Here is a 25,986-nt window from a genome sequence, read left to right as displayed (position 1 = left end):
AGCTTGGTTCAGTATAATATCCAGTTTCAATAACAAATAATTCAGAGAACTTGGACAAAGGAATAGAAAATCAGTAAATTGTCTAAGGCTTCCCCTCGTCTCCGTTAAGCTTTCAGTAGGAAAAGAAGACGTTAACACACATGGCTCTATAAAACATAATGCTGTGAGGTCCAAACAGCATAGTTTTATTGCTCAGCTTTCTGCAAGGGTACAAGAAGTGTATTACTTTGCCTCTTTATTGTCCTTATGAACAGGTGTCAGTTACAAGCTCACAGAGCAGCTGATGTGAAAAACTATGAGCACATACGCTGTAATAATAAATACAAAAACAGATAGGAAATCAAAAGAAATAATATATGGTGCAGTTAAAAAAAATTAAGATTTTTTTTAACTGAATTCAGTCAACAGTCATTTACACACACTCACACACGCACACATACAAGAATTTGCACATAAACCTCTATTTGTAGTGGGGAGCTTGTTGTATTTTGCAACCAATTAACCATTACTAAAGTCCATTATCTTCACCAAAAGTGGCTTTTAATTTATTCACTCAGATTTGGCAGATCAATCAGAGTAGACAAAAAAATCTCCTTGAATGTTGAAACCTTGAAAAATGAACAATGGCCTGCAAAACAATCAAGGATGTCTAACCAATCTGGCTGCTTAAATGGGGAAAAGTGGGATTTCCCTTCATCTGGAAGCACTCAACCCCAACAACTTTTGCACTACAGACTGAACCAGCCAGAAAACTTGGTGCCTACAAAAAGTAACAAAGAGCTGAAGTGGACTGTGTGCACTGGACAACATACATGTGTGCATATCTACATTAAAAAAATTAGCCCATTGACTATTTGGTAAATAGAAGGAAGTGTCTGATTATAACTTGGAGTCCAAGTATGCATAACGTGTGCAAACAAACTTGTAATGCATTTTTTGTTCCTGCCTCTGAGTCAGCCTATCAAAGGAAAAATCAAAGAACTCCTCTGTAACTGTACAAAGATGACCAATGTAGTTCATTTTGTCTGTTTTGTCTAATGACCATAAAAGGGGGGAAAAAAAACAAACAAACAAACTTTGAGTACCAGCTAGTAACCAACAGTTTACCAGAAAGCAAAAAAACTGTTGATGGTTACAAGGAAATGCAGGCAGAATACAGTTTAAGTCGGACGTTTTCATACACCTGACCCAAATTAATCTACGTTTTTTCACTTTTCCTGACACTTAACATACCCTGCCTCAGAATGGTTAGGATCACTACTTTCTTTCAAGAGTGTGAAATGTCAGAATAATAGTCAAGAGAATAATTTATTTCAGCCTTTAATGCTTTCATCACATCCCCAGTGGGTCAGAAGTTTATTAAAACTTAGTATTTGGTAGCATTGCCTTTAAATTTCTTAACTTGGGTCAGATGTGTTATCTAGCCTTCCACAAGCATCTGGAGTTTGGCCCTTTCCTGACAGGACTGCTGTGACTGAATCCGGTTTGTAGGCCACCCTGCTCGCACACACTTTTTCATTTCTGCCCAGGCATCAGACTGAGGTCAAGGCTTGGTGACAGCCACTCCAAAACCTTGACTTTGTTGTCATTTTGCCACAACTTTGGAAGTACGCTGGGGATCATTGTCCATTTGGAAAACTCATTTGTGACTAAGCTTGAACTTCCTGGCTGATGTCTTGAGTGGTGTTTATAGCTGCACACTTTTATTTGTACAAATGAGTGAAGTTCCCACAAGTGTTTAGAAATTGCTCCCAAAGGATTAACAAGACCTGTGGAGGGTCTCTCTTTTTTTTTTTTCTTTTGATTTTCCCATGATGAAGAAAGAAGCACTGAGTTTGAAAGTCGGCCTTAATATATATCCACAGGTAGTCAATCAGAAGCATGTAAAGTCATCACATCATTTTCTTTTTTTAAAGGCACACTCAAGTTTACGTATGTATGTAAACATTTGACCCACTGGAATTGTGATACAGTGAATTCTAAGTGAAATCATCTGTAAACAGCTGTTGGAGAAATTACTTGCATCATGCACAAAGTAGATGTCCTAACAAACTACAGTTTATTAACATGGAATCTGTAGAAGGGTTAAAAATGAGCTTTAATGACTTCAACCTAAGTCTATGTAAACATCCGACTTCAACTGTACACATGAAAAAGAACATTTAACTGATTTTTTTCTAAAAGTAATAATTATGCAAATAAACAGGCTTTATTTCTCAAGCATCAACTCATGCAGAGGGTTTTCTTTGGATGGAGACTCTGGTGATGGAGGTGCTCCTCACTGCTGCCTCTGCTTTTTAGTATCTTCTCATTTTGGTTAAAAATTTTCACCTTGTAGCACCCAGGAGGAAAGCAGCAGTCAATGTTCAACATCTGCAGCTCTGAGGATTTGAGGCCACCATCAGCACTCAGTCCATTTCCCCTCCATGCATGTGAAATAATATTGTTGTCTATGCTGTTTGGCATTCAGTGGTGACACAGACCTCCAGAGCAGCAAATATGGCCATTCGTGTTCTCCTATGAAGGTATGTGTGTGTAAATATGTGAAAGTGATTGACCAAAAGAACAGATCACTTTAAACTGCCAACTTTGACATGGGTTTAAAGACAGGGCCTCTGAAATTTAGTTCCCATTAAAACCAGTTTTACTCCTCCTCTCATGCTGGCCTAATAAATGTAATAAAAAAAAAAAAAAAGACAACTTCACCTGAGAATGCAAAGAGGTCCGTGACAGACACCAACATGCTTGCATTTAAATTGAACAAAAAAAGAACGAGCAACAATATACAAAATAGCTATGTATTTGTACATATATACTCAAAATTACAGGTGTATAGATACTTTTTACTCTATATTTCTAATGTAGTCATATAGCAAATAAAACATGATATATTTTAATCTAATGTGAAGAAAGCACTCCTGCCATCACTGCTCAGTTTGTAAAGTGCTCTAAAGTGACAAGACAGACAAAAAGAAGGACTTCTGCCTTTTTAAACTGATGATGTGACTGAAAATAAATGCCTGCTTTCGAATAGCTTTTTATCAAGCCTGGTCCCACGGACAGTTGTGCCCTTTTCACATATAAACTGACAGGAAGTATGCTGGGTTATGCTGGGTTCGGAAAAAATTAAAAAAAAAAAAAAAAAGAAAGAAAGAAAAAAAACATGCATACTTTGTAACTGCTGGAGGCAAATGTGTAAATGAGAGAAAAGGAAGACCAACCAGGCTCAGAAAGTGAGGTTCAATCAGCCCTGCAGCTTCATATACAGGATGCTGTGCTTGTAGAGGTGATGGAGAATTCATCTACAACACGTCGACCTTCCTCACATACAAGCGCACAATTGTATACACATGCAGAAACATACAGATACACATTTACAAGAGCTGTGGCCACACTGATTAAGGGAAAAAAATAAGGTTCTTCCTCCAGAGTCCGTCCCTCAGCTTTAAACAAACCACCACAAGCTTGACTCCAAAAACGCCACAAAACATCAGACCCACATCCACGTCAGTCTGTATGTGTTCCATTTCAAAATGATGTTCTCACAATTTCAATTAAATGGTTTTACTGTTACAAATTGACTCCTGGTATGACAATTAAACAAACCGCACAGCACTACTGTAAAAAGTAAGGATTCACGTTTCTGAATTTGAATTAAATTAACTTTTCAAAAGAGAAAATGCAGCATTTTGGAATGAAACCCTTCAAATATCAAAGCATCACACACTGAGGTAGGATGAATTTGTGGCGCTCCAGAGGATGAAGCACACTAACTCTGAAGCCATGAGGATCGGAGGGTGTACTGGTTGAGGTTAAGAAGGCTACAAAGGGCAAGATAACGGCTACCTGCAGTGTTCAAGATTCAGTAGCATGACAAGGATCAATTCAAACAGTTCAAACTGCAACACAAAACAGTGACACCGTTCTCAAATGTCTAGGGAGAGTTTTTAAAAGAAACACTTTTGTAATTTGTTGAATTTTAAGTTGAACTGCTTCCTGATTTGATGAGATTTTAAGTGAGATGACTGGACAGTTTCTTCTTTTGAACGCAAACTCACAGCTGTCGAAAGAAATGCTGCAGCTCTTAATTGGCTCTCTGTATTTCACACAAACTACACCAAAACAAAACAAAAAACAAATAAATGACGGGAAATAAATGGCAGGGGATGACTCTCTAGCAGCTGTTCAAACAGATATCCATAAGGGGAGAATGTGGAGAGCAGTGAGAGAAGAGGAAGACTGCAGGCTGGTCGAAGACACACATATCGGGCTCTTACTGAGCCTGTCAGCACGTTGCAGTGACAAGAATAGTCTAGACTCCTGCGCACAACTACACATGTTCACACACAAACACACTCTCCAATGTGTTTCTCATTCCACTGCAAAGCCACAGGTCTCCTCGATCGCCGTCAGCAGCTTGTCATACAGCTTGTCATAGCTCTCGTAGGGTGGAATGTCAATCCGATTGAAGCTGGAGGGAATGAGAGAATGAGTTCATGTGAGTGACGCCATGAGAGGTTGAAAGGTATTTTTTCCATTCGTGTGATCAAAGGTGTGTGCATGTTATCTGCATGCAAATGTGTGTATATCTGCAGGTGTATGAGACACACACCAGGTATGAGCCTTGGGCAGGTTGTTGGTGTTTGCATCGATCTGATGAATGGTGAAGAGTCTGGGCCCTGCAGCACCTGCAGTCACAACACAAACAGGATCCATCAGGTGCAGTTCAGTATCAAATGCCTCACTATATTCTGGACAAATAAAGTCCTGACCCTTTTCTAATCTAGCCTCTGCTCAGATGATATCTTTCACTGGGTTTTTGGAAAAAACAAACAAACAAACAAACAAACAAACAAAAACCAAGAAAAAAAAAAAAAACTAAAACATGCTCCTGAAATTATTTTCTTAACATTTAACAGCATATTCAATAATACATGTCATCAGTCTTATCCACATTATGGTTGTCAAAGCCTGGGAGCTGCAATTTTCCAGTGCTTACAATATAAGCAGTCTTTTGCTTTTGTTAAGTATGAAGCCATCAAACTTTATTAGCAGGTATGGTAGTTGATAAGCATTTCTTTTAGAACATAGACAGAATACAGTATCAAGTTTCAAAGTTTCTTAAAAAAAATCCCACAGTAGGAATAGAAGCTAAACCCAAATGTGGAGCAGGACCTCTGCTCTCAGTGAGAAAACCATGAGAACTGGAAACAGAGACCCAGCTGAGGAACAGGTTAACACACACTCAGAGCCAGATAAATACCCTGTAAAGCCTTGAAGCCTTGCAGTGGGACTCTGGATGAGCCAGTGACAAACTGCAGCAGCCGGGCCCTCCTCTCCTCGTCAAACGACTCCACAGCTTTCCAAAACCACTTGACGATGTTGCTGTCTGGGGTGCAGTGCTTCAGACGGGTGTTGGACTTCCAGTCAGAGATGTCAATCTTTCCCAGGCCACACACTATCAGCTGAGGGCAGAGAGGGGGATATACACTTATCACTAGCCAATATTAATATACCACAAAAGTCTACATGAATAAACTATTATATTGTAGAAGATATCGTTGCTGATAACTGTGACTGTAACTGTAACTGGATCACTGATTTTGAAATAGTTCTTCTCTTGTACCTCCAGTTCTTTCTCATCGAACGACTTAAGCAGGTGTTGAGGAATAACCTCATTGAAGCCCTTCTGCAGGGCCAGAAACTGAGCCTCAATACCATGGAGGAAACGCCAGTTCACATACAACCTGCAGAGAATATGAGAGGAAGGAAGAGGAAGAAACAGAGTGGGAGTCTGTCAGTTTTAACACTCGAGGGACTGAAAATACAGATTCATTGTTGTAACACTGAACTACTGACAATACGACAGAATGGACTGCCACAGAAATGTGGTGTGAAAACAAATCTGGTACTTAATGACTGCATGCAATTGTTACATTCTTCTCTTTGCGTGTGCATGCCCCTCCATACCTGACATACTCCTTCTTGGTGTCTTCTGAGACAGGGATGCTCTTGCCATTGGGTTTGAGTTCATGCTGGATGATTTCTCCATAGGCATTGTGCTCTACACAGAAAGTGTGGTCCAGAACACCAGTGATGTCATTGTCCCTGAAGAAGAGGGAGGGCAGGTTAGAGATAAGAAGGTTCTTAATGACAGGAACCAGCTAATAGCGTCTGCAGAAATTATTTCTCAGGATTTGGTCCAACAAAAATAAAATGGCAGTAATCTGCACTTAACGTCCTCAGTACACGGTCTGTGCGTTTAATTGTGGGGGGTTTTTTGGTAACTGATCTGCTGTTCAGTTTTCATGACTTCATTTGCTGTAATCTATTCTTTTGTCAATTTAAAAAAAGCAGCATTGATTATCCATAACATTCACATGGTGAGAGATCACTGAGCATAGATGACTAGTTCATAGACATAATAGTGGATGACATCATCACTAGAGAAGTTTGTGGTTTAACGAGGAGAGATCAGCTCAGCATCTTACAATAGAAAACACTCATTGTCAAAATATTTCACTGTCGAGTCAAAACATGCAGGAGAACACAAAAGCCTTTTTTGAGATCAGATGTCATCTTAACTGGCAGCAGAGGGCGCTGCTGTCATTAAAAAGTTGAGGACAGATTGGTCAAGTTTGATTGTGCACCAATAGTTTACTACACACCAGTATTAAGTTACACGTGGGATAACCATTATTTCTACAGTTTAAAAAAAAAAAATTGCTTAAGGGTTTAGTGTTGATAACACTAATATATGTGTTTCATATATTATCGTTATCGTTATATTTCACACTAACATTCTCACTTTGAGCAGTCATTCACATTTGAATGAATCAAATCTCACACAATTTAACACTGTCAGTAAACAGATGACAAAAAAAATAAATACTTGGTTACAAAAAAAGCCCTTCAACAACCCTTTCTAAGGGATCAAAACAGGGTGATACAAGATAAAGTGCACATCGTTGTAAACTAGGACTCAGGCTATAGTGCAGTTAAACCATGGCTTAAACTTTCATTTCTTTTTGAACATAATAGCATCCATATGCCTCTGTTGAAAGCCATCCATTGTCGCCTGGTTTTGACAAGGAGGCGGCGGAGAATTCGCATTCGCCGTGTGTTTGGCCATCAAGTGGTATTTCAGACTGGATGTGCTACGTTGATAATTCAGTTCACACCGACAATACACACAGATAACTTTGGTGTTGTCAGTCGACCCATCTGGCAACTTTTTGAAACTAAACTTTCCATTCAGAATCTTGTTCGCATCCAGTTCGGCGTTTTGCACTTGACATCCACACAAACCGGTAGCCTACAGCTAGCGAGCAGGCAAGACCAAACATGTACGTGGGGCGTGCCTATTGTTTTGTTTCCGGTTTACAACCCGATCCTGTAGTTTTCCTAAGATTACTAGCAATGGCCACAGCTTATAAAAAACTACAAGTTCACTAGGTCACACAAAGCGTTAATCTTGCGATAAAAAAAATGACGCAGTTAAAATTGATTTGCGTTAACGTGTTAATAACGCGATATTTTTGACAGCACTACTGGAAACCAAAAAAAAAAAAAAATACAAAGTCTTACAGGATCCAGACAAGGCTGTTGTGGAGGTCGGGGTCGACCGACTCCATATCGTCCAGCGTGATCGGTTTGCCCAGCAGCTGTTTGTAGAAGGGCAGAGTGAAGCCTCCGTCAATGTAGTGGCCATGGAACACGGCCATGCCCATGATGCGGCCCACAAAGTGGAAGTATGACAGGTGCTCCTGCACATTAAACAGCGGTGTTAGTATGAAGGCTTTTCACTTTAACACACCAGTTTTATATCACTATATATATATATATACACACACACACACACACACACACACACACACACACACACACACACACACACACACACACACACACACACACACACACACACACACACTATAGGATATGAAACTTCAGTATAATTTACAGCATGCAAAGAAGAAATTATTTGTCAACTTACTGACCAGAATCCAATTATCAAAATTAAGTTATAGAATTATGACACAATTATTCTGCTTCTAACAATGCATCTCTAAAGTGCTTTTTTTGCCACATGAAATTCACATGATGTCATGTGAAAGATGAAATGAGTCCAGAGACGAATAGAAAGAAATGTCTAGTTTCTGTCTGCGTCTGATGACTGTCTGGATGCATAACATATTATCATGTCTGTTAGAAGTTACATACAACTATAAAACTAAGTAATTCCTACAGGGTTGACAGCAGAGTCTGGGTTAATCTGTAGGGTGTAGATGTCGTCTCTGGAGTACTGGAACAGGCCGTAGTATGGGTTCAGCATCTCATGGGACAACAGGTATAACCATTCTCTAAAACACAGACACACAGATCCAAATATGTACTTTAAAATAATTCTCAAACAAGTTCAAAAAAATGTTTGCTGACATTTAAATCCAGAGCAGAAAAACAAACTGATGATTAAGTACCTTGCAACGCCACCATAGTCCAGTCCCTCTTCTCCTCTGAATTTGATCATCAGTCTTTTCCAGAGGTCCTTTGGACGCATCTTCATCACCTGCCGGTAGGACTCCTGCAATCCAACACACACAGCAAACTTAGTACAACACAGAACAGACAAGACCAGCTTTAGTATCAAAGGACATTACTCAACAATATAATCTGAAGGACAGCACTACACCCTCGGATGATTGGAAAATAGTGAATAATAACTTTGGAGGTTTGCAGGAGAAATATACAGATTTCCTCTTTCCGATCAGGGCTTCACATGTTGCGGGGGGGGGGGGGGGGTACTGCTAAATCATTTTTTTTAAAATCAAACCTGTATGGGACCACCTCCTCTTGATTTCCCACAACTTCTCCTCACAACACACACTCTGACAACTGAAGGCGCCACTATCAAGCAGCTAGTAGCAGTATTAATACTTTCAAGGATTCCTGCAGTACACATGTGCAACACAGCTTGAATCTAACTGGGCCTGATACTGAGAATCAGGCTTCGCATGGGCTCATTTTCATATGCACGCTGCACATTTGGGGCAGACTCAGGCCTTACAGCATTGCTTTAAAGACGAGAAAATCGATGCCAGCGCATCCCAATAATTCTGTCCTTGCCTGTCCTCTTGTACCCCTCCCTCCAGTTAAAATTAAACAAATAGTCTGTGCGTTTTCTTTTTACATTACGTAAGAGTCATGTCCCTGTCTGTCCTCTGAGAGGAGTCCAAAGAATCAGAGTCTGTGCCACAGTAAACAATACTGTGCCGCAGTAACAGCACTGCCGCAACTGTGAAAGCATGACAGAGCGAGGCTGCGCATTTTAGACACTCTGAACTCAAGTTATCGAACATGTTGGTGAGGAAAAATATTTGTGTGTAAAGTGTCCAGAACACTGGAAACCTCCATTGAATGAATGTTGGAACGTACACTGAGTGGCTTCATTAGTGTTAATCACATGGGAACCTGTGGCACAGAACTTGCGTAGATGGGAAACCAGACTAGAACCATTGTAAGTACGTGCACACAGTGCCATCGGTGAACTGCAGCACTGGTTCCTGTATGAAAACCTCACGTGGATCTGCAGGGCTGGTTTTCACACTTAACTTTCCCCTTCCACAGCTGTCACGTCGAAGGAAGATGAAGTCATATTTTTCATTGCTCAACTTGTAGTTATGAAGTTATGTCTGGCCCCGAATACTTGCCACTGCTGCCTTAGCTCCTTTCCTCACCCGCTCCCCCCCTCCCTCTCTTTAACTGCTGAAATCATCCAGAAAGAATGCCTTGCCTTGGTAGAACAAATGATTGGGAGAGCAAGAGACAGAGGAGGAGAAGAAAAGTAACAGAGACAAAGTTTTTTGTGGTGTTGTGAAGGTCTTTCTGTTCTGCTTTTCCCTGGAAACCATAAAGAAGTTCCGAGTACTGGTTCTGTTCTGCCCTTGGCCCTTTTCTGGTGCACATCGTAAATAAGGTGGAAAAAACGCCAGTAAAAATGCAAAGATCTGTGCTTTGTGAGCTTTAGTTTTCAGAGCTTGCATGTCATCACGTGATGCTCTGAATGCCAGATGATGAATTTTAAGAACACGCTGTCAATGCACATTACATTAATTCATGGTAAATTCTTTGTTACGCATTCATTTATGTGCATGCGTTTGCAGCTGTGCTCAAATGCCCTTCAACCGCCAACCAAGTGTTCCCTTCCATGGTTTGACGAGTATAAAGACTATTTTTCTAGCTGAACGTGCGCACTCCTCCTAATTCAAACAAAGCTTCAAGGTCATGATGGTCCATGATCTATAAACATAAAGAAAAATACTGTTTGTGTTCTTCTTGCAGTTTACTACACAACAACAGGCTACTATAACAAGTGCAATGCTCACATCCTCTATTCAGGTGTGCAGTTTTTGTTTTTTTGTTACCTCAAATATCTCCTCACGGCAGACCTCGATGCGGCAGTGGCCAGCCTGGGGTTGTTGCTGAGAAAGTTCCTGCCGCAGGATCTTCAACTTCTGCACCAGGTCTCTCTTGTATTTGGGTACTGTTAGGCACTCAGCCTCTTCAGGCAGCTGGGCTGGGGACAGAGGTTGCTGAGGTGCCCCAGGAACACCCTGGTCCTTCAACTGAGTCGGATGACTAGAGGGACAATGCGGTTGAAGGAGAGACAGAAGAAGAACAGTATACACATGTCAGTATGATACAGCATTCCTTTAAACAGCAGTATTAAACAGTCTGTCCTGAGGTGCTCTTTTGCAGTTTCCATTTGGTGGCTTGCAGCTGTCACATGGTCATAGTCATACTGTAATCTTTCTTCTGCACTGCTTTGACTTCAGTGAAGGAAACAGATTTACACAAAGATAGAAGAAAGAGGGATATGTCCTGTAGGGAATTCCCCAGCCCCTCCATCTCAAATATCCACTAACCACAGAACGAGGGAGTTTTGTAAGAAATTCCCTCTCTACCCTCACCCTCCTCACTCCTCTCAAAGCAAAGAGTACTAAACAGAGCCCTAAGCCCTGAATAAATCTGATCCAGACCTGTGGACAGGCTGGGCCTTTGACCAGACGTTTGGTAAATATCACCACCAGGAATAACAAGGAGAAAGAGATAAACCCTAAATAAGCAGAAAGAAAGCGATACGCACAGAGGAAAAGAGAGAAAGACGGGAAGAAACATACAAAGGAGAGCAGTGTAAGAGTAGCTGGTGCCTCTGGCTAACTAGACTGGACAGATAAGTTGGTGTGTTCTCTTTGCCCTCCTCCATAACATTTCTCTTCAAGTCTAACACCTCCACTTTTGAAAAGGTATAGAATGCAGGGTTTTCTCATGTATAGACTCACACAACAGCAGTCCCTCTCAATCATCACTTATGACCCACTAGAAGTGTGTGGCGATGTATTTTCTCTCTACCTTTGAACTTTATGAAAAGGGATCAACCAGGTGCCAGATCATAAAATTACAATAAGTCATTTGGCAGACGCCTTCATCCAAAGCGACATACATATGAATTCACATACCGATGGCAGTGTTTGGGTTCAGTATCTTGCCCAAGAATACTGCGACGTGGACTGCCGAGGCCAGGGATCAAACCACTGACCTCCTGATCAGTAGACAACTTCTTTACCTCCTGAGCCACAGCCAGACATAAGCAGCATGCATACAAGAGGAAACAACAAAAATGGCCTACTGTCAATCAATGCGAGTAACTTCACGCACTGAAAAAAAAAACCTTCGAGATTTGCATAGCTCAGTTTGAGCTTTGAATCATTCGGTCTAAACACAAGGCAAAGACTCAGTGCTAGCGGAGGTTTTGTAAATTTCTCCACATGATGCTGCAGGTGGTACACTGGGCGGCGTGCCTTCTGGCATCTGCAGTCAGGGCAGGGGTGGTGCACTTCTGTTGGCAATGAGCCAGGGAGGAAAGGCCAATTTGAATGCTGTGTTATAATACAAATAGCAAACCACAAAACCTGCATAGTCTACCTTTAATAATTGCAACTCCCACTAAATCATTACTGCAGCTCTCACATCTTTACCTCCTGCCTCAAGCATAAAGAAGCAGACAGCCAGGGTTACCTCCCAGTAGGTACCCCTGCCCTCTACCAACCACCACTGGAACTTCCATCATCTGACCGCTGGAACTGCCAACGTTCCTCATAATTTGAGGTGGAGGGAAAGAAAACACCAGCATTCCTGTAAACTTCCCGTCGTGTTGACTACTAAATTCCAGTCACTGCTCTGCTGTCATGTTTGCCTGACCTGAAGTGAGGCCTTGTTTTTTGTTTGAGGACAACAAGGGGTAAATGTGGGAAAGTGTGTGAGCAGGGAAGCACGCCTGTTGCAAAGTGGACCAAGGACCTGAAATCGAAGAACTTATCTCCAGACCTTCATTCCCCTTTTACTCTCTCCCCATTCGGCGTCTGTATATTCCAAAAAAGACGAGACAATGATAAAATACATTTTTGGCAAAGGTGAGCCATGGTCAGTGTTCTAGCCCTGGCCTCCTCCAGCCCTCATTGTGGTGTTGGTGGTGGGCCTCTGGGTGGGCCTCAGAAAAATATAATCCATCTCTCCCATCAACAAGACAGCAGCCCTCATTTTCCTGTGAAGAGATGCCGAGCCAGCAGAGGACTTCTTTAAAAGAAGCTACTGTCCTCCGCTGGGAGCCGAGTGTCAAAGCTGCTGTTGGCCAAACAAAGACGGCACACCAAGAGGCCTGAACTGGTATATAAAAAGGAGGCAGAGACCGTCTAAGGTAGCAGCACATAGCCACCCACTTATTCCGACACTGGTTGCACACTTGGGTTCTCTGGTTCAGTGGGTTGAAAAAGGCCTCATCTATTTGGGCTTTCCAAACTAAACGGGTGCAGTGTTTCACCAGTCTATCCCTGTATAATCAAGTCTGCTGCTATTTATTTTATTGGCAGGCACTGGGGCTCCTAGCATGTCAAAGAAAGGGTAAGACTGCAGTGGAGCAGTCCTGAAAACCACTTTAGGAAGGAGGAGGGGAAGAAAAGATGGCCTTAAAACAAAATAGAATGAGTTGCTTTTGGCTGGGAGGCTCAAGAACCATATAATAAAGCGTAATTTCAGCGCAGTCGTTTCTTTTTTCCTTCTGAGGGCACAGTGTAATTAAAAATACGTTTCGACATAGTTCATCGTCTCTGGTTTCTAAACGAGACAAGCTCGGCATATTTTATGGTAAATATAGAAAATACAAGCACAGCAAAGCTGAAAATCGGCCCAAGCAAAAAGAGAGAAATGGTTCCTATTGCTGTGACAGCTTGGGTGAAATATGACGATTGGGGAGAAATATAAACTTACAAATTCAATATTAGAGCCAGAGGATTTTATTATTGTTATTCCAAGGTGGAAGGAGAGGGAGGAAAAGAAACTGGAGAGGTTGAGAAATTAAGTAGTGGACATTTTCCAAAACTGGGTCACCTGCACCTGAACCTGCAGAGTCATGATAGGCCTCCATCCTCTTTCTATGTTCACAGGGAGACAGATTGGGCAAGAGTGTGTGTACGAGAGTGCAAAGGCCGCATGGTTGTGTGTTTAAGAGAAACTACACTTGTTTCTTTTTCCACAGCAGCTGGCACAGGTAGGCTGAAATTAGTGTTGAGTAGGTGTAGTGGTGTTAAAGCCACACCAGCAACCCCAACACACCCCCTCTGCCCCCCCACCCAGCCCAGAGAATCAAAGGGTCCTTTATGAGTCGATCAGGTCTGAATATCAGCTGCTGCTTTGCTCTTTTACACTTGCCCAAGAAGCAGGAGAGCAGAGAGAGGTCATCCAAACTCTGCACACACACGCACGCACGCACGCACGCACGCACACAAAGCATGGGCATGTGTGTACAGAATTATTTACTTGGATAATATGTGTGTTTTGCTAGTAAATGTGTGGCTTCTGACATTCTTCATACCTGCCTTGCTAGCACATCTGCACACTTCCGGTTTCAAAAATACAGGAAGTGTCGGAAACCAGCTGCAGACTGCAGTGATGAGACACTTTGAGAATAACGAATGATTGCAAAGTGTTGCAAGTACAGAAAAAAAACAGATGTACTTTCTGCTTTGACTTTTCACCTCCCCATGAAATGTTTACCTCATGAACTTCATTGATTTTTGGAAGTATATGTTCGTTCTGAATTTGATGGCAGTAACTTTTAAACAAAATACTGGGAAAGTTATGGAATGCTCAAAGTAGAATTACTGCCTTGCAGTTGTACGCCAACCAATCAAGTTGCAGTTTATATTTATGTCATTTACGAGAATGGGATGTGCGTATAATGGAATCAGGGTTGTATCCTGCAAATAAAATTTTAAGTGATTTTGTAAGAGTGCAATTATTTTTGATTATTTTTTTCAACTAGCCAAAACCAAAAGGCCCTGTTCTCTCTTATATTTCACAATTAGCTGTTAATGCACTACATATGGACAGCTTTACCCTGCTATGTACACCTGTCAAGTGACACAAGGTGTGAAAAGTACAGTAGGAAAATGTCAAATACTGTATGTATGTGACATATATACATGTGGGATTTACAGTTAACCCAATAATTAGCATTTATAGTTGTCTTTCACAGGTTAAATACACGAGACACCCATTATGCACCAAATATAACATATAATCACCACTTCTTAAAACATCAATGCAAATTTCATACAAATGTCATCAAGATTTATAACCTGGTTGGGAAAATACCCGCTGATGCCCACTAAACGTAAATCCAGCAGCAACTAAAAATACCTTCAGCAAACACTAATGTAATCTTTCAGACATATACTGTGTGTTGGTGTGAAGGAGGGAGCCAAGTATGTGAGAGACAGTGTGGCAGACCACAGTCATGCAGCTGTGTCTGACTGTCTGACAATTCAAGGCCTTCACCACTGTAAGGTTGACAGCAACAGGGCTGTCTGAGTCACATTTAAACCAAGATGTGCACTGAGGTGCAAATTGCAGACTCTCAATGTTGTAATGTCAAATCTGTTGCACGCCATCTAATCTCGCAGACAAAACACAAACTGTTTCTACAGGCGGGGGGGTAAGAAGTACACCCATTAAACAAAATGGAGGTTAAACAACCAGTTGTAGCCAACAAAAATGAGTCTGCAGTGTTTGTTAACAGGATAATGAGGAAAAATTGCCTTCAAAGTTATTTAAAAAATTGTATCTCAAGTAAATACAGCACAACTGTGCTGCCAAATTTGATATCTGATTCTTTTTTGACGCTGCTGCAGTCAAACAAATACATGCTACAGGTTTCACAGGTAGAATCACAATGGTTAAAGCAAAACTAGGGAAGTTTTAAATTGATTTAATTAAAACGCCTGATTCAAACATTACAAGGCAGTGACAACACTGTATTGACAAAACAAGAAGCACACTTAGCCCCAAAGCTCAGTCAACCATCCTGTCTGACGACGCAGCACCAAGCAGTTTCCTCTGACAGAAACAGACTTTCATTATTTTATTGGAGCATTAAGTCTGTTTTCAAGTCGAGGCCGACAGCGTGGCTTACAGACGGCTTCTATTTCAAGTCAACACAATTCTTTTTTCAGTCTCTCTCCTGACTTAATCAAAGCAAGTCTCTCCCCTGTAGATGTTAAATTTGTTTTGACTGACCGACCATCTCCGTTTTCTCCTCTGCCAACTGCTGTATTTTATTCTTTTCATTTCATTTTGAGTCTGTCTGCCAGAAAAAAACAAGAGCATGAAAAAGAGAAAGATGCACCTCAACAATAATGAAAACATATTCCAGTGGCACAGAGACACAACAGCTCAAAGCTTTTCTTATCACTGTGCAAGAGAATTTTCCCTTTGCAGTCTTTCTGCAGTGTGCATACTTTTCTTTAAAACCCATTTCCAGTGAACAAAATCAATCTACTATCTATCAACTATGTACATATCTGAAGAAAAACAAATATGCACTTTTACTTAAACCCCACACAATGGCACAAGGCAACATGCACTCAGGTCCTGACATGCAAAAGCCCTCTACAATCACCACCTTCAATCTCCCTATATGGAAACAGGTCAATGCAGGGCTGCATTATAGCAGGGTCATGATGTGTGCGTGTGTATGTGTGTGTGGCACTGATAAAAGACAAATGAGAGGGAATAAAGAAGAGAGGATAAAAAGAAATGAGCAAGGACAGGAGGAAAGATGAGAGACAAAAAGGTAGAAAGTATGCAAGTGGTCTGACTAGTTGCATTGGTTTATCTTTATACAACAGAGGCCTGAGAGGAAGGTATAACAAGGTTATCAGTCAACTGTTCAGACCTTCACACACTGGCTATGCACATGTGCTGAACATATAAACAGATTGTTGTCTCCTCCATGCATCTCCCCAAGAGGCCTCTGTATCTCTGCTTGCTGTTGTTGTTGTTTATGAGCCTGCCGTCAGTCACTTGGGGTGTTTAGAGTTGAGCTTCTCATTCAGTAAACAATCCAGCATTACGTATGTCTGTGGAGTGCACCCAATAAAATTTAGTTTATCAGAGCCAAAGCTAGAAGATATTGAAGAAACTGTTTTCAGACATCTACACACAGATTCTAGTCTTTTCTTTCTCCACCTGATTTCATATAAAGAGAGAAGCATTTGGGCGAAGCGATGTTGGCAGTTGGCAACTGCGCATTGGTCAAGAAATACTATTTAAGTTTGAGCTAATTTAACTTTACAGTTGCCATGTTATACTCTTTAAACTTCTCACGTTTAAATAATTAATAAAATGAATTCTTGACTGCATGTCAAGTTCTACTTTTACACTCTTTGAAATACAGTTGATTTGGCAGACTGTCTCACAGCCCGAATAAAAATGTGCTGTGTATAGAAGGTGCTATAATTTAGTTTTCTGTGTATCACAGAAAGCTGCATTGGAAATTAGCCTGTAAACTTTAACCTTTTTCAAGTTCTAAAACTTCATCTGGACTCCCTCAGATCTCTCCTAATACAGAGTCAGACAAGCAGTAAATGATGCTGACTGGATAACATAGCTGAGTTTCAACTCACAACCAGAGGCTGTTCTAACACATATGGATACTATTTGACCAAATGACCAGATGTTGATTTCCCAAACATGTCTATCCTGCCAGCTGCTGCTATTGAAAACGGACTAAGAATTTGCACAAAAAACAAAATAGCAAAGGGGAAAAATCTCCACATCTCTCCGTGTTCCTCCTGTTCCTGCCTTTCTTGCCTCACACACCGGCAGGTGGAAAGCACAGGTAGCTTCCTGACAGCAAAAATAACTGAAGAACAATCTTAGAATTCAGTTAATTATATCAGTGATTCATGTAACTCTTGGGTCCTCCAATGTGAACATCATAACTGTATGAGTGTATGAGATAATACACTGCTAGCATACAGAATCTAGCTCATTTGTGCTTGGCGATGATATGAGAACTGGTGCTAAGCCATCAGCTGCTGTGCTAACACATGTTTAGTATTATTTTCCTGAGTGGGGTCGGCTTCACCAGGCATCTCTGCTGGCTTAGCTGCCTACAAGCTGATCTTCAGTGGAGGCTGACTCTTGACAGACAGCACAAACACACTGAAAGATGAACTGATAGGCCCTGATGCGGACAGCCAGCCAGCCAGCCAGCCAGCCAGCCAGCCAGCCAGCCAGCCAGCCAGCCAGCCAGCCAGCCAGCCAGCCAGCCAGCCTGCGTGCGTGTGTGTGTGTGTGTGTGTGTGTGTGTGTGTGTGTGTGTGTGTGTGTGTGTGTGTGTGTGTGTGCTGAACTTGAATGACATCCACATGAAAGTCAACACTGAGGAAGGTTGTGCACGTATATACATAAACATACCAAGACTGGACATTCCCCTGTGGCAAAGCATCACAGTCAGCATTTTCTCTCATGATAATGGAACTGTGTGTGTGTGTGTGTGTGTGTGTGTGTGTGTGTGTGTGTGTGTGTGTGTGTGTGTGTGTGTGTGTGTGTGTGTGTGTGTGTGTGTGTGAGAGAGAGAGAAGCTTTGAGTGACTGGCTGCTGAAACAGCTTTATGCAAACAGCTGGGGTGAGTGTATGAAAATGTCCATCCACCTAAATGTGCCAACCGCATTGTGAATGCATTGTTCGCTTGCCATTAGACTATCAGCAAGTGTGTGTATGCATACAGAGCTAATTATTGGCCTGCAAGTATGTGAACACAGATGTATTTCTGCATGAATGTCAGTGTGAGTGTGTGTGTGGGTGGGTGGGTTACCTGAGGTTAGTGTTTTGGCTGTCCATGGCCACACGGGAACCATTTGGACTTGGGCTGAAGGAGAAAACAGTAGGAGAGAAGGCAGGAAGAGACACAGAAAGACAAAGGGGGAGAAATTGGCATAAAAAGAGAATGTAAGTGTCACAGAGAGGAGAATTGGAGCATTGAAAACAACAGGGGACGGGTTTAAAAAAGGAACAGTGAGACAGGACAGACAGGACAACGAGAAAAAGAGCAATACAGAGGAGACAAGTAAAAGGATACAGAGAAAGAGAATTGAGTTAGATTAAAAAAAGAGAAACAAGAAAAAAGGAAGACGCAGAGGAAGGAGACAGAAAGACAGAAAGAGGAGGATGGGAAAAGACCATTGACAGAGACACAGGGCAGGCAGAGGATAGAGGAAAGGAGAGAAGAGAAGAGGTGAACACAAATATGAAGTGAGATGAGTGAAGCCAAGACATCCAACAGTGATCATCTCACAGCAGACATATTCATTGCTGATCTATTCACGACTGTAGTATATATCACAGCTTCCCTCTCTCCAGGTTATTGGGCATCCCCAGACAGGAGTCTTCATATCCATTTCCAGGACAGATAGTATGAGTGTGAAGCTGCTTTTAAAAGCACTATGCCGCTAACAACCCTCAGCAGAAAACATGAGCAGAGCAGAGCAGAGAGCGGCTCTGAAACTAACCCAAGAGCGACAGAACGGTTGAACAATGAGTAGAGACAACATATTGGACTTGTTTTAAACCCCTAACATATCACAGATGCATCAAATGGGCACATTAGTTCATGTCTTTATATCTGGTATTTTTATGAGTACATGGCTTGAAAGCCAACCAATGTAATGTCTCTGAATATCCTTGAATATGATGTCCAGTGGGAGACAGATTAATTGGGCCGATATCTGGAATTTTGAGATAATCGGCCAGTGCCTGTGCTCACAAGGCCGATTTAACAAAAAACGTCTGCAGACACATCAGAGACTATGCACATTTTTGATTTTCAAATATTTTCCTGTGTTCATATGAATAAAGAGATGCTAATGAGTGCCACTATGTGCACTTACATTGTTTAATTTTTATCTATTTATAGTATAGTTTACAATTTTTTGTTCTCACTCAGAAACAAGATGACATGTCTGTGGACATTTATTTAGTTAACACATCTACTTAGTTCTGAGAATAACATTAGTATTTAATAAATGTTCATTAATGTTCATCAATTGTGTCTCCTTTGCTGTTATCATTAAACTGTTATAGTTTATCAGATGCAAAAAAAAACCCCAACATGTTATCAGCATTACATATTGGCCTCAAACCGCCCTGCGCTCTAAATATTGGCGTGGCCGTTGAAAAACCCTCACCCTCACTGATGCTCAAATATAATGGTTGATACACTTACTTGAGTACTAGGTGCAGGTTAGCAGATAGTCGAGGGTCTGTGAACTGTGTTGTTCGATTGTTGTGGTCGACAAAGTAGACGCGGCCAGTGGCTGTGTTTCTGATCTCCCAGCCAGGTGGCAGTGGGCCCAGCTCCTCGCAGTTCACATTGCTTAGGTCTCTGAAGAAAAAAAAAAAGAAAAAAAAAAAAAGACAAATTTAATGATAATCATATTAAATGATTGGCTGGCCTCAGATGGGAAAAACCTGATGCACTGTTAGCTGCTTTTCTAAAGTTCAAAGAAAGTAGTAGTAGTAAGTAATTGCTTTTAAACATGAAAAATATAATAAACCTGACCACCTGTTCAATAAATGTTTTATTTTTAATGACTATTTATGTAATAACTGTAAATAAATGCAGTGATGGTGTTGGTGCAAGTGATGAAATATGGATTGGCATCAACGTTGACATGAGATTTCCTTTACAGTAGCTTCAGAACACTGGACCAGAGCTCTGAACACACCGTCAACAGCATCAATGACATTAACGTTGCCTTTATCCTTCTGACAAAGTACTTGCTCTAATTTCTTGATTCTTCTGTCCTGTACGATGACATTCCCGTCAGCAGAACCGTAAGCTCTGATCTGGGACAACATCGTAGGAGGACGTTCTTTGTCCTTGTGTGAAGTGATGACATGCCACTCAGGGAAAAAGCACATGCCTCATCACAACATACTGGGTCATTTTAGCAGATCTATCCAAAATGACCCAACCCAGAGGTTGCTGCTGTGAGTTGGACACTAAAAGCATGTGCTTCGCTGCTGAGTAGCAGCTACATGGAGACATGGCCAAAAATGTAACGCAATAGCACTCAGTGCAATCTCTAGTGAATTACCTAGTGGACTATTGAGAGCTGGTGAAACAGTTTGATTGAATGCAGATCCACTGGCTGTGGTGTGTTCAGCTCAACATCTGTCCAAAAATGTTCTAGTATCTCAACATCAGACCCAGAGGCCATTAGTTTGGCTGACCCTGACTTGAGCCTGAAATTTGACCAATAAGACTGTTTTTGAACACACACCCGTGCAATTACATGAGAAATTAAGTGAGGTCCAATTTGGTTGTGTCAGGTTTGGGAATATATGTCAGGTTAAGATTAGGATTAAAAAAAAAAAAAAAACAGCACTGCAGCACTTATCACATGTATAAGTCAATTTATGTTGAGATAATTTATACCCATATTAATAGCACACAGTCATATTTATCAAAAGGGACATATGAAGTGTTTTACAATTACATAAAAATACAGACAATAAAAATATTGACACAAAGTAATTACCTGGGCACCCGTGGGTCATGCCAGGTGCTGACTCCAGTCTGTGTGTGGAGGAAGTAGACTTGACCCTGCTGAGTTGTTCTTTGCTCTGAAACAGAGGGAAAAAATAACTGATTGGAGCTAATATGTCAAAAATGGAAAAGCAGCACTGAAACAAGCTTGAAAGCTGTGATCTAGTCCTGGTGGGTACAAGCATGGATTGTGAGTCTGTTTATTTTGGACAAGGGGAAGTCTGCTTATAATTGATGTGACAGGCAAACTGCAGGGACAGGAGTTTCTCAAGGTGTGCGCCAATGTAATCAATTAGTTCCTCTCCAGCCTCCAGTAGGCCTATCCCAAGAGGATGGGGGGAAAAAATTGTGGGAAATTTATCAAAGACTTCTATGAGTGTTTTTCCTTGCACAGAGCTCCTCGATGCATCCTAGTTGCTTTGTTTTCTCTTGAAGGTTTGTGTGCGCTCTAAAAGTCATCCTTTCCTATTACTATCAAAAACCAAAGGAAACGGAAAAGAAAATGCTGTCACTCGTTCGAAACCCACAAATATACTGTAAACCAACTGACGACACCAAAAAGAAACCAGAACACAACGGTTCATCATCATTGGCTCTTGGGTTCCATCCAGCTCATGGATGAATGGAGAGTGTGTGAATGTTGGCACAAAGTGTGTACGCTGCACGGGTGTGGTGTTCATGTGTGTATATTCACCCGCTAATCCATCACTACCCCCCCGCCACAACTTCCTACTGGCACAACTCATTTCCTACCCACCTCTCCCTCACTTTTTTCCCTAAACACACTCACTCTCATTCTCTCTCACACTCTCTCACCACACCCAGACCCTGGTTCAGAGGGTTCAGCTGAGGAAGAACGCTCACTAGCTGCTGGGCATCAGTGACTCATTTTGTCCGACCTTGGACAGCCTCAGTGGACGCAGCAGGACATTTAAAGGGGGCACAGATCCAACAATGCCATTCTAAATTGCTGGCATACGGCACCACACTTAAAAGAATAATTTATTTTACAGACTCTGTGGGTATTGTGGGGTGCACTGTGGCTGAGTACGAAAAGTACACTTTTCTGAAAGGGGAAAAAAAATCAGATGTTGGAAAATTTACTTGTGTAGCTTCGCCATTATTTTCCCAATATTTGCATGTTGCAAGTCAGGCCAGTTGAAGCATTACAGACATAAAAGAAAATAGCCAATCTTAAATGCTTGCTCTGAGCTAAACATCGAGCTATGAATGCTGTGATTTCCCTCCATAAATTCGCTGTGGGAATATCAGCCTGTAAGGCCAAAACATTCCAACACTGGAAAGTGTTTGCAAACAGGAGAAGGGGAGGAGAGGAGAGGAGAGGAGAGGAGAGGAGAGGAGAGGAGAGGAGAGGAGAGGAGAGGAGAGGAGAGGAGATGAACACAGTACAAGTGTTGATTACAGTTGTCATGATGTGGTGCCATGGGAGGAGGGAGAGGGGAAGAGGAGGGGGTTTAATAGAGAAAGTGTGAGTAATAGCCTCAGGACAGAGCTGGGAGACAGACAGAGAAAAGAAGAGGATATAAATGGCATTTAAACTTTACTCTCATCATTAAAAGAAAACATGTATCACTGCCTCCAGGCTACTAACAAGGTATAGCTTGCGGAGCAGCTCACCACGTCTAGTGTATCTGTGTATCTTTTGAGGGTTAGGGTTGGGGCTGGGGCTTCAGCTCAGCTTGCCTTTCTGATACTGACTATATAATTCAACATGTTACAAAGTCAGCTGTAGAGCTGACTTTGTAATGTACCAGCCAGTTATAAAAGCATTGTCCTAGGTGTCCCAGGTGTAAACCATTCCCTGACTAGACACCTTGACCACATCTTATAATAACGTGTATACATAAATACTGATAATGCACTGGCAATCTTGGCAAGAATAAATTAAATGAAGCATTTTCAGGTGACCTTGGTTTGATACTGAGTTTACACAATGTTCAACTGTGTTATGAACTGCATCCCTTTCAAGGCAATAGCCCATAATGAGAAATCAACTAAGCCTGTGTTAAAAACTAAAAGGGAAAGAAAAAAAAGAGGAAGAAAACAAGTGGCTCAGGGTTTTGGGACAGCTCTTACATTGTGACCTTAATATACACAGTCCAGTTGTGTTGTGCTTTTGTTATATACACATTTAATGTTCAATGGAACATAATAAAACTCCTTCTGAAACATCAGGACTGTCAGCCAGCAAACACAAACACCACAGTCAAAAGAAGCACTTGTTTTTAGCTACAGGATTTGATCACCATCACTCAGCATCAAATGTTTGATGTCCTTACTGCTCAAAATGAGCAAAATAGATACAAAATGCAACAATTTATTGAGACCAAACTACTCTTTTGATACTTTATTAGATGCAATTTTTAAGGGTGCATATGCATGTGTGTGTGTATACTATTGGTGTGTCTCTCACCATAACCCTCGGGCAGGTCAGGTGGTGTATGCAGGTGTGTTCGGCTCATGTAGTTACGGTGCCGCTGCGATCGAACCCGTCTCTCCTGGATCCTCTGCTCACCAGGTGGGCCACTGGCCTCCGCCCCATTAACAGGCGTCATCACTGGCGTGTTCTCATCCACCACACAGCTCAGTGGACGCCCTGATGGGCTGGAGTACTCTGATGCTGGCCTGGGAAAGACAGAAGTGTGTAAATGTATGCAGGCTCACGTAAATGCAGGCCACAGTCTTCATTGACTGTAATCTTAAGCTTTTTCATCTCACTCAAGTTTGAATTTCTAAATATGTATTTACGATTACAAATAATCAACATATTCTTAGAGCATTTAGGCAGAACAATACTATTTTTTTTTTGCTGTGAACTAGATGAATAAAGGTTTTTTTTTTTGGCGTATAAGATTGTGTACCATGTATTCTTCTACTTGCAGAAACCTGCTTGTGGAGGGTGCAAAGAGGTGTGTTGGTGTGTGTTTTAGGTGTTATAGGTGTTATAACACATGGGTATGCTATGGGTGAAGTCATATTGTCGGTGTAGGTGGTTTATTTGCTCTTGTGATGTCTAGACATATACACAGGTATAGTGTAATTACTGGAAAACAGCTTGTGTTATGAGTATTCGAGGAAAAAAAACTTATTTCATGGTTATGGTTAAGATTAAAGTGATATGGAGGATTATGGGTTGCATAAAAGCAAACACAAAGTCCTACAGTAGAATCTTTTGTGCATTTGAGTGCAACTTAACTGCAGGACTTACAAACAGATATCTGATAAGCAGACACAAACAGACACAGACTGGTTTACTGACACCTACTGTATCTGTATGTGTGTGTGCAGCATGTCTGACCACTGTCTGGCTGTCCAGAGTTACTGACGCCTTGGCTATCTCAAACCTTGGACCCTTGTTTGTCAACCTACACCCCCCCCCCCCACATTATATCACTCTTCTTTCCAGTGTCTGAGCCATTTTTCCCTTTCTACACCTACAATGTGTTCTCTCTCATCTAGCTCATGGACCACGTTACATTTGTCGACAGTACTGAGAAGTGACATGGGCCGGTGAAAAACTGGGAGGGTAGTAAAAACAACTACAGTCTGCTTAAGAAAAAACAAAAAACAAAAAACTGTGGCTGGAGAGTGGTAAACACTTCCACATTAACAGTTCTCCCTTTTTGTTTTTTGCTAATATGGAACAAAGAGATGAGATCTTAAATAAGGCAAAAATAATTAATTCTATAAATTTGACTATTTACTGTGCCTGCGCCTCACTCACCTTAACCTCTCATTTCTTCCTCCTACATGCTTCCTACCTGCTCATCTTCCTCCTCAACTTACACATTTTCACTTCCCTGAATGACCTACCACTTAAGCTTTTCTTCACGATTTCCTGGCGGCCTCCCTCGTTCTGTTATGCTGCCTGGGGGTTACTAGAAAGTGCTGTAAGAGTAGGTGAGGTACTGAAGGCGGGGGGTGGGGGGATGCTGTGCTATTTGTTTACTTATTCTGGTAACGGCTCCACTGATATAGGCCAAGTCGGAAGGCGACAGTTGTTCCTGTATGAACAGGGGCCAAGTAAAACCTGTCTGCCTGAGTGGCTGGCTATTTTATTTAGGGGTGTGTGTGCGTGCGTGCGTGCGTGCGTGCGTGCGTGCGTGCGTGCGTGCGTGCGTGCGTGCGTGCGTGCGTGCGTGCGTGCGTGCGTGCGTGCGTGTGTACGCATGTTGTGGTGGGAGAAATTCACTCACTACCGATATCTGACTGTTACTCTTGTGTTGTGACTAGGGTCTGAGTGAGTGGGGCTGGGGTCTTTTTTTCTGAAAAGGAAGTGGGGAATAGCACAACCACTTAAAAACAATCCCCACAGAACCCTCCACAAACACACACAGACACACACAGTGACACAAGTGTTTTTTGTAAAAGGTTTGATGTGCATTACATCAGCATGACTGTTGTACATAAGGTAGGCAGTGGAAGGATTAAGGATGATGTGATCTTAACTTGGTTGACGTTTTAGAATATTATCCATTATTTGACGTTGTAGTTGAGGATGTATGCAGTGTGTGTGCAGTGTGTGTGCAGTGTGTGCAGTGTGTGTGCAGATGTACCTGGTAGGTCTCTCCCATTGTGTGGTACGTGTGATGTGGTTTAAGTATTGTATCCTTCCAGAAGCTGTTCTCCTCTCTTCCCAGCTGTTTCATGACAAGAGTAAGACAAAGAGCATCACACATAGACACTTTTGATGTCTCTACAAAACATGCACATCAACGTTGTAATATTCATTTTATAAATAACATGAACAACGAGAATCACCAGTGGACATACAGTTAAACCCCCTAAATGCAAACTATTTTTTCAAGGATTACACAGCAAAAAAAAAAAAATTGTTAAAAGAATTCATGAAAAAGTCGAGTTTAATCAACAAAGCTCTGGAAAGTCCGGAAAAATGGGAGACTTCAAGCAAAAGCAAAGCACTCTGTTGCTTAATAGTAGAGCTAATTTTTGGAGGAAAATATTTGACATTACTGACCCATCAGGTAAGTCATTGTCAAACAGGCGACTGCAG

The 25,986-nt window shown here is 41.6% G+C and overlaps 2 protein-coding genes across 2 annotated transcripts in view; one reads left to right on the top strand and one right to left on the bottom strand.

Annotated features, from left to right (window-relative positions):
- The window catches only part of LOC139337564 (histone H2AX-like), a 238,104-nt gene that overhangs the window by 80,398 nt on the left and 131,720 nt on the right, over nucleotides 1-25,986 (top strand). The gene's annotated exons all lie outside the window — the stretch shown is intronic.
- The window catches only part of LOC139339043 (E3 ubiquitin-protein ligase SMURF2-like), a 64,652-nt gene continuing 38,811 nt past the window's right edge, over nucleotides 146-25,986 (bottom strand). Inside the window, exons 6-20 of the mRNA XM_070974478.1 lie at nucleotides 25,951-25,986; nucleotides 25,529-25,612; nucleotides 23,386-23,597; nucleotides 20,944-21,028; nucleotides 19,626-19,784; nucleotides 18,219-18,272; nucleotides 10,425-10,638; nucleotides 8,481-8,584; nucleotides 8,249-8,363; nucleotides 7,588-7,766; nucleotides 5,971-6,108; nucleotides 5,627-5,747; nucleotides 5,264-5,465; nucleotides 4,613-4,688; nucleotides 146-4,471 (exon numbers count right to left, since the gene is read on the bottom strand). The exon at nucleotides 25,951-25,986 is cut by the window's right edge and continues 49 nt beyond it. Coding sequence (XP_070830579.1) covers nucleotides 4,372-4,471; nucleotides 4,613-4,688; nucleotides 5,264-5,465; nucleotides 5,627-5,747; nucleotides 5,971-6,108; nucleotides 7,588-7,766; nucleotides 8,249-8,363; nucleotides 8,481-8,584; nucleotides 10,425-10,638; nucleotides 18,219-18,272; nucleotides 19,626-19,784; nucleotides 20,944-21,028; nucleotides 23,386-23,597; nucleotides 25,529-25,612; nucleotides 25,951-25,986 — 1,879 coding nt within the window. The 3' untranslated portion in view covers nucleotides 146-4,371. The remainder of the gene's footprint in view (nucleotides 4,472-4,612; nucleotides 4,689-5,263; nucleotides 5,466-5,626; nucleotides 5,748-5,970; nucleotides 6,109-7,587; nucleotides 7,767-8,248; nucleotides 8,364-8,480; nucleotides 8,585-10,424; nucleotides 10,639-18,218; nucleotides 18,273-19,625; nucleotides 19,785-20,943; nucleotides 21,029-23,385; nucleotides 23,598-25,528; nucleotides 25,613-25,950) is intronic.

Source organism: Chaetodon trifascialis, chromosome 2 (genome assembly GCF_039877785.1).
Source record: "Chaetodon trifascialis isolate fChaTrf1 chromosome 2, fChaTrf1.hap1, whole genome shotgun sequence".
NCBI lineage: Eukaryota > Metazoa > Chordata > Actinopteri > Chaetodontiformes > Chaetodontidae > Chaetodon > Chaetodon trifascialis.
This window is presented reverse-complemented; position numbering and strand designations above follow the sequence as displayed.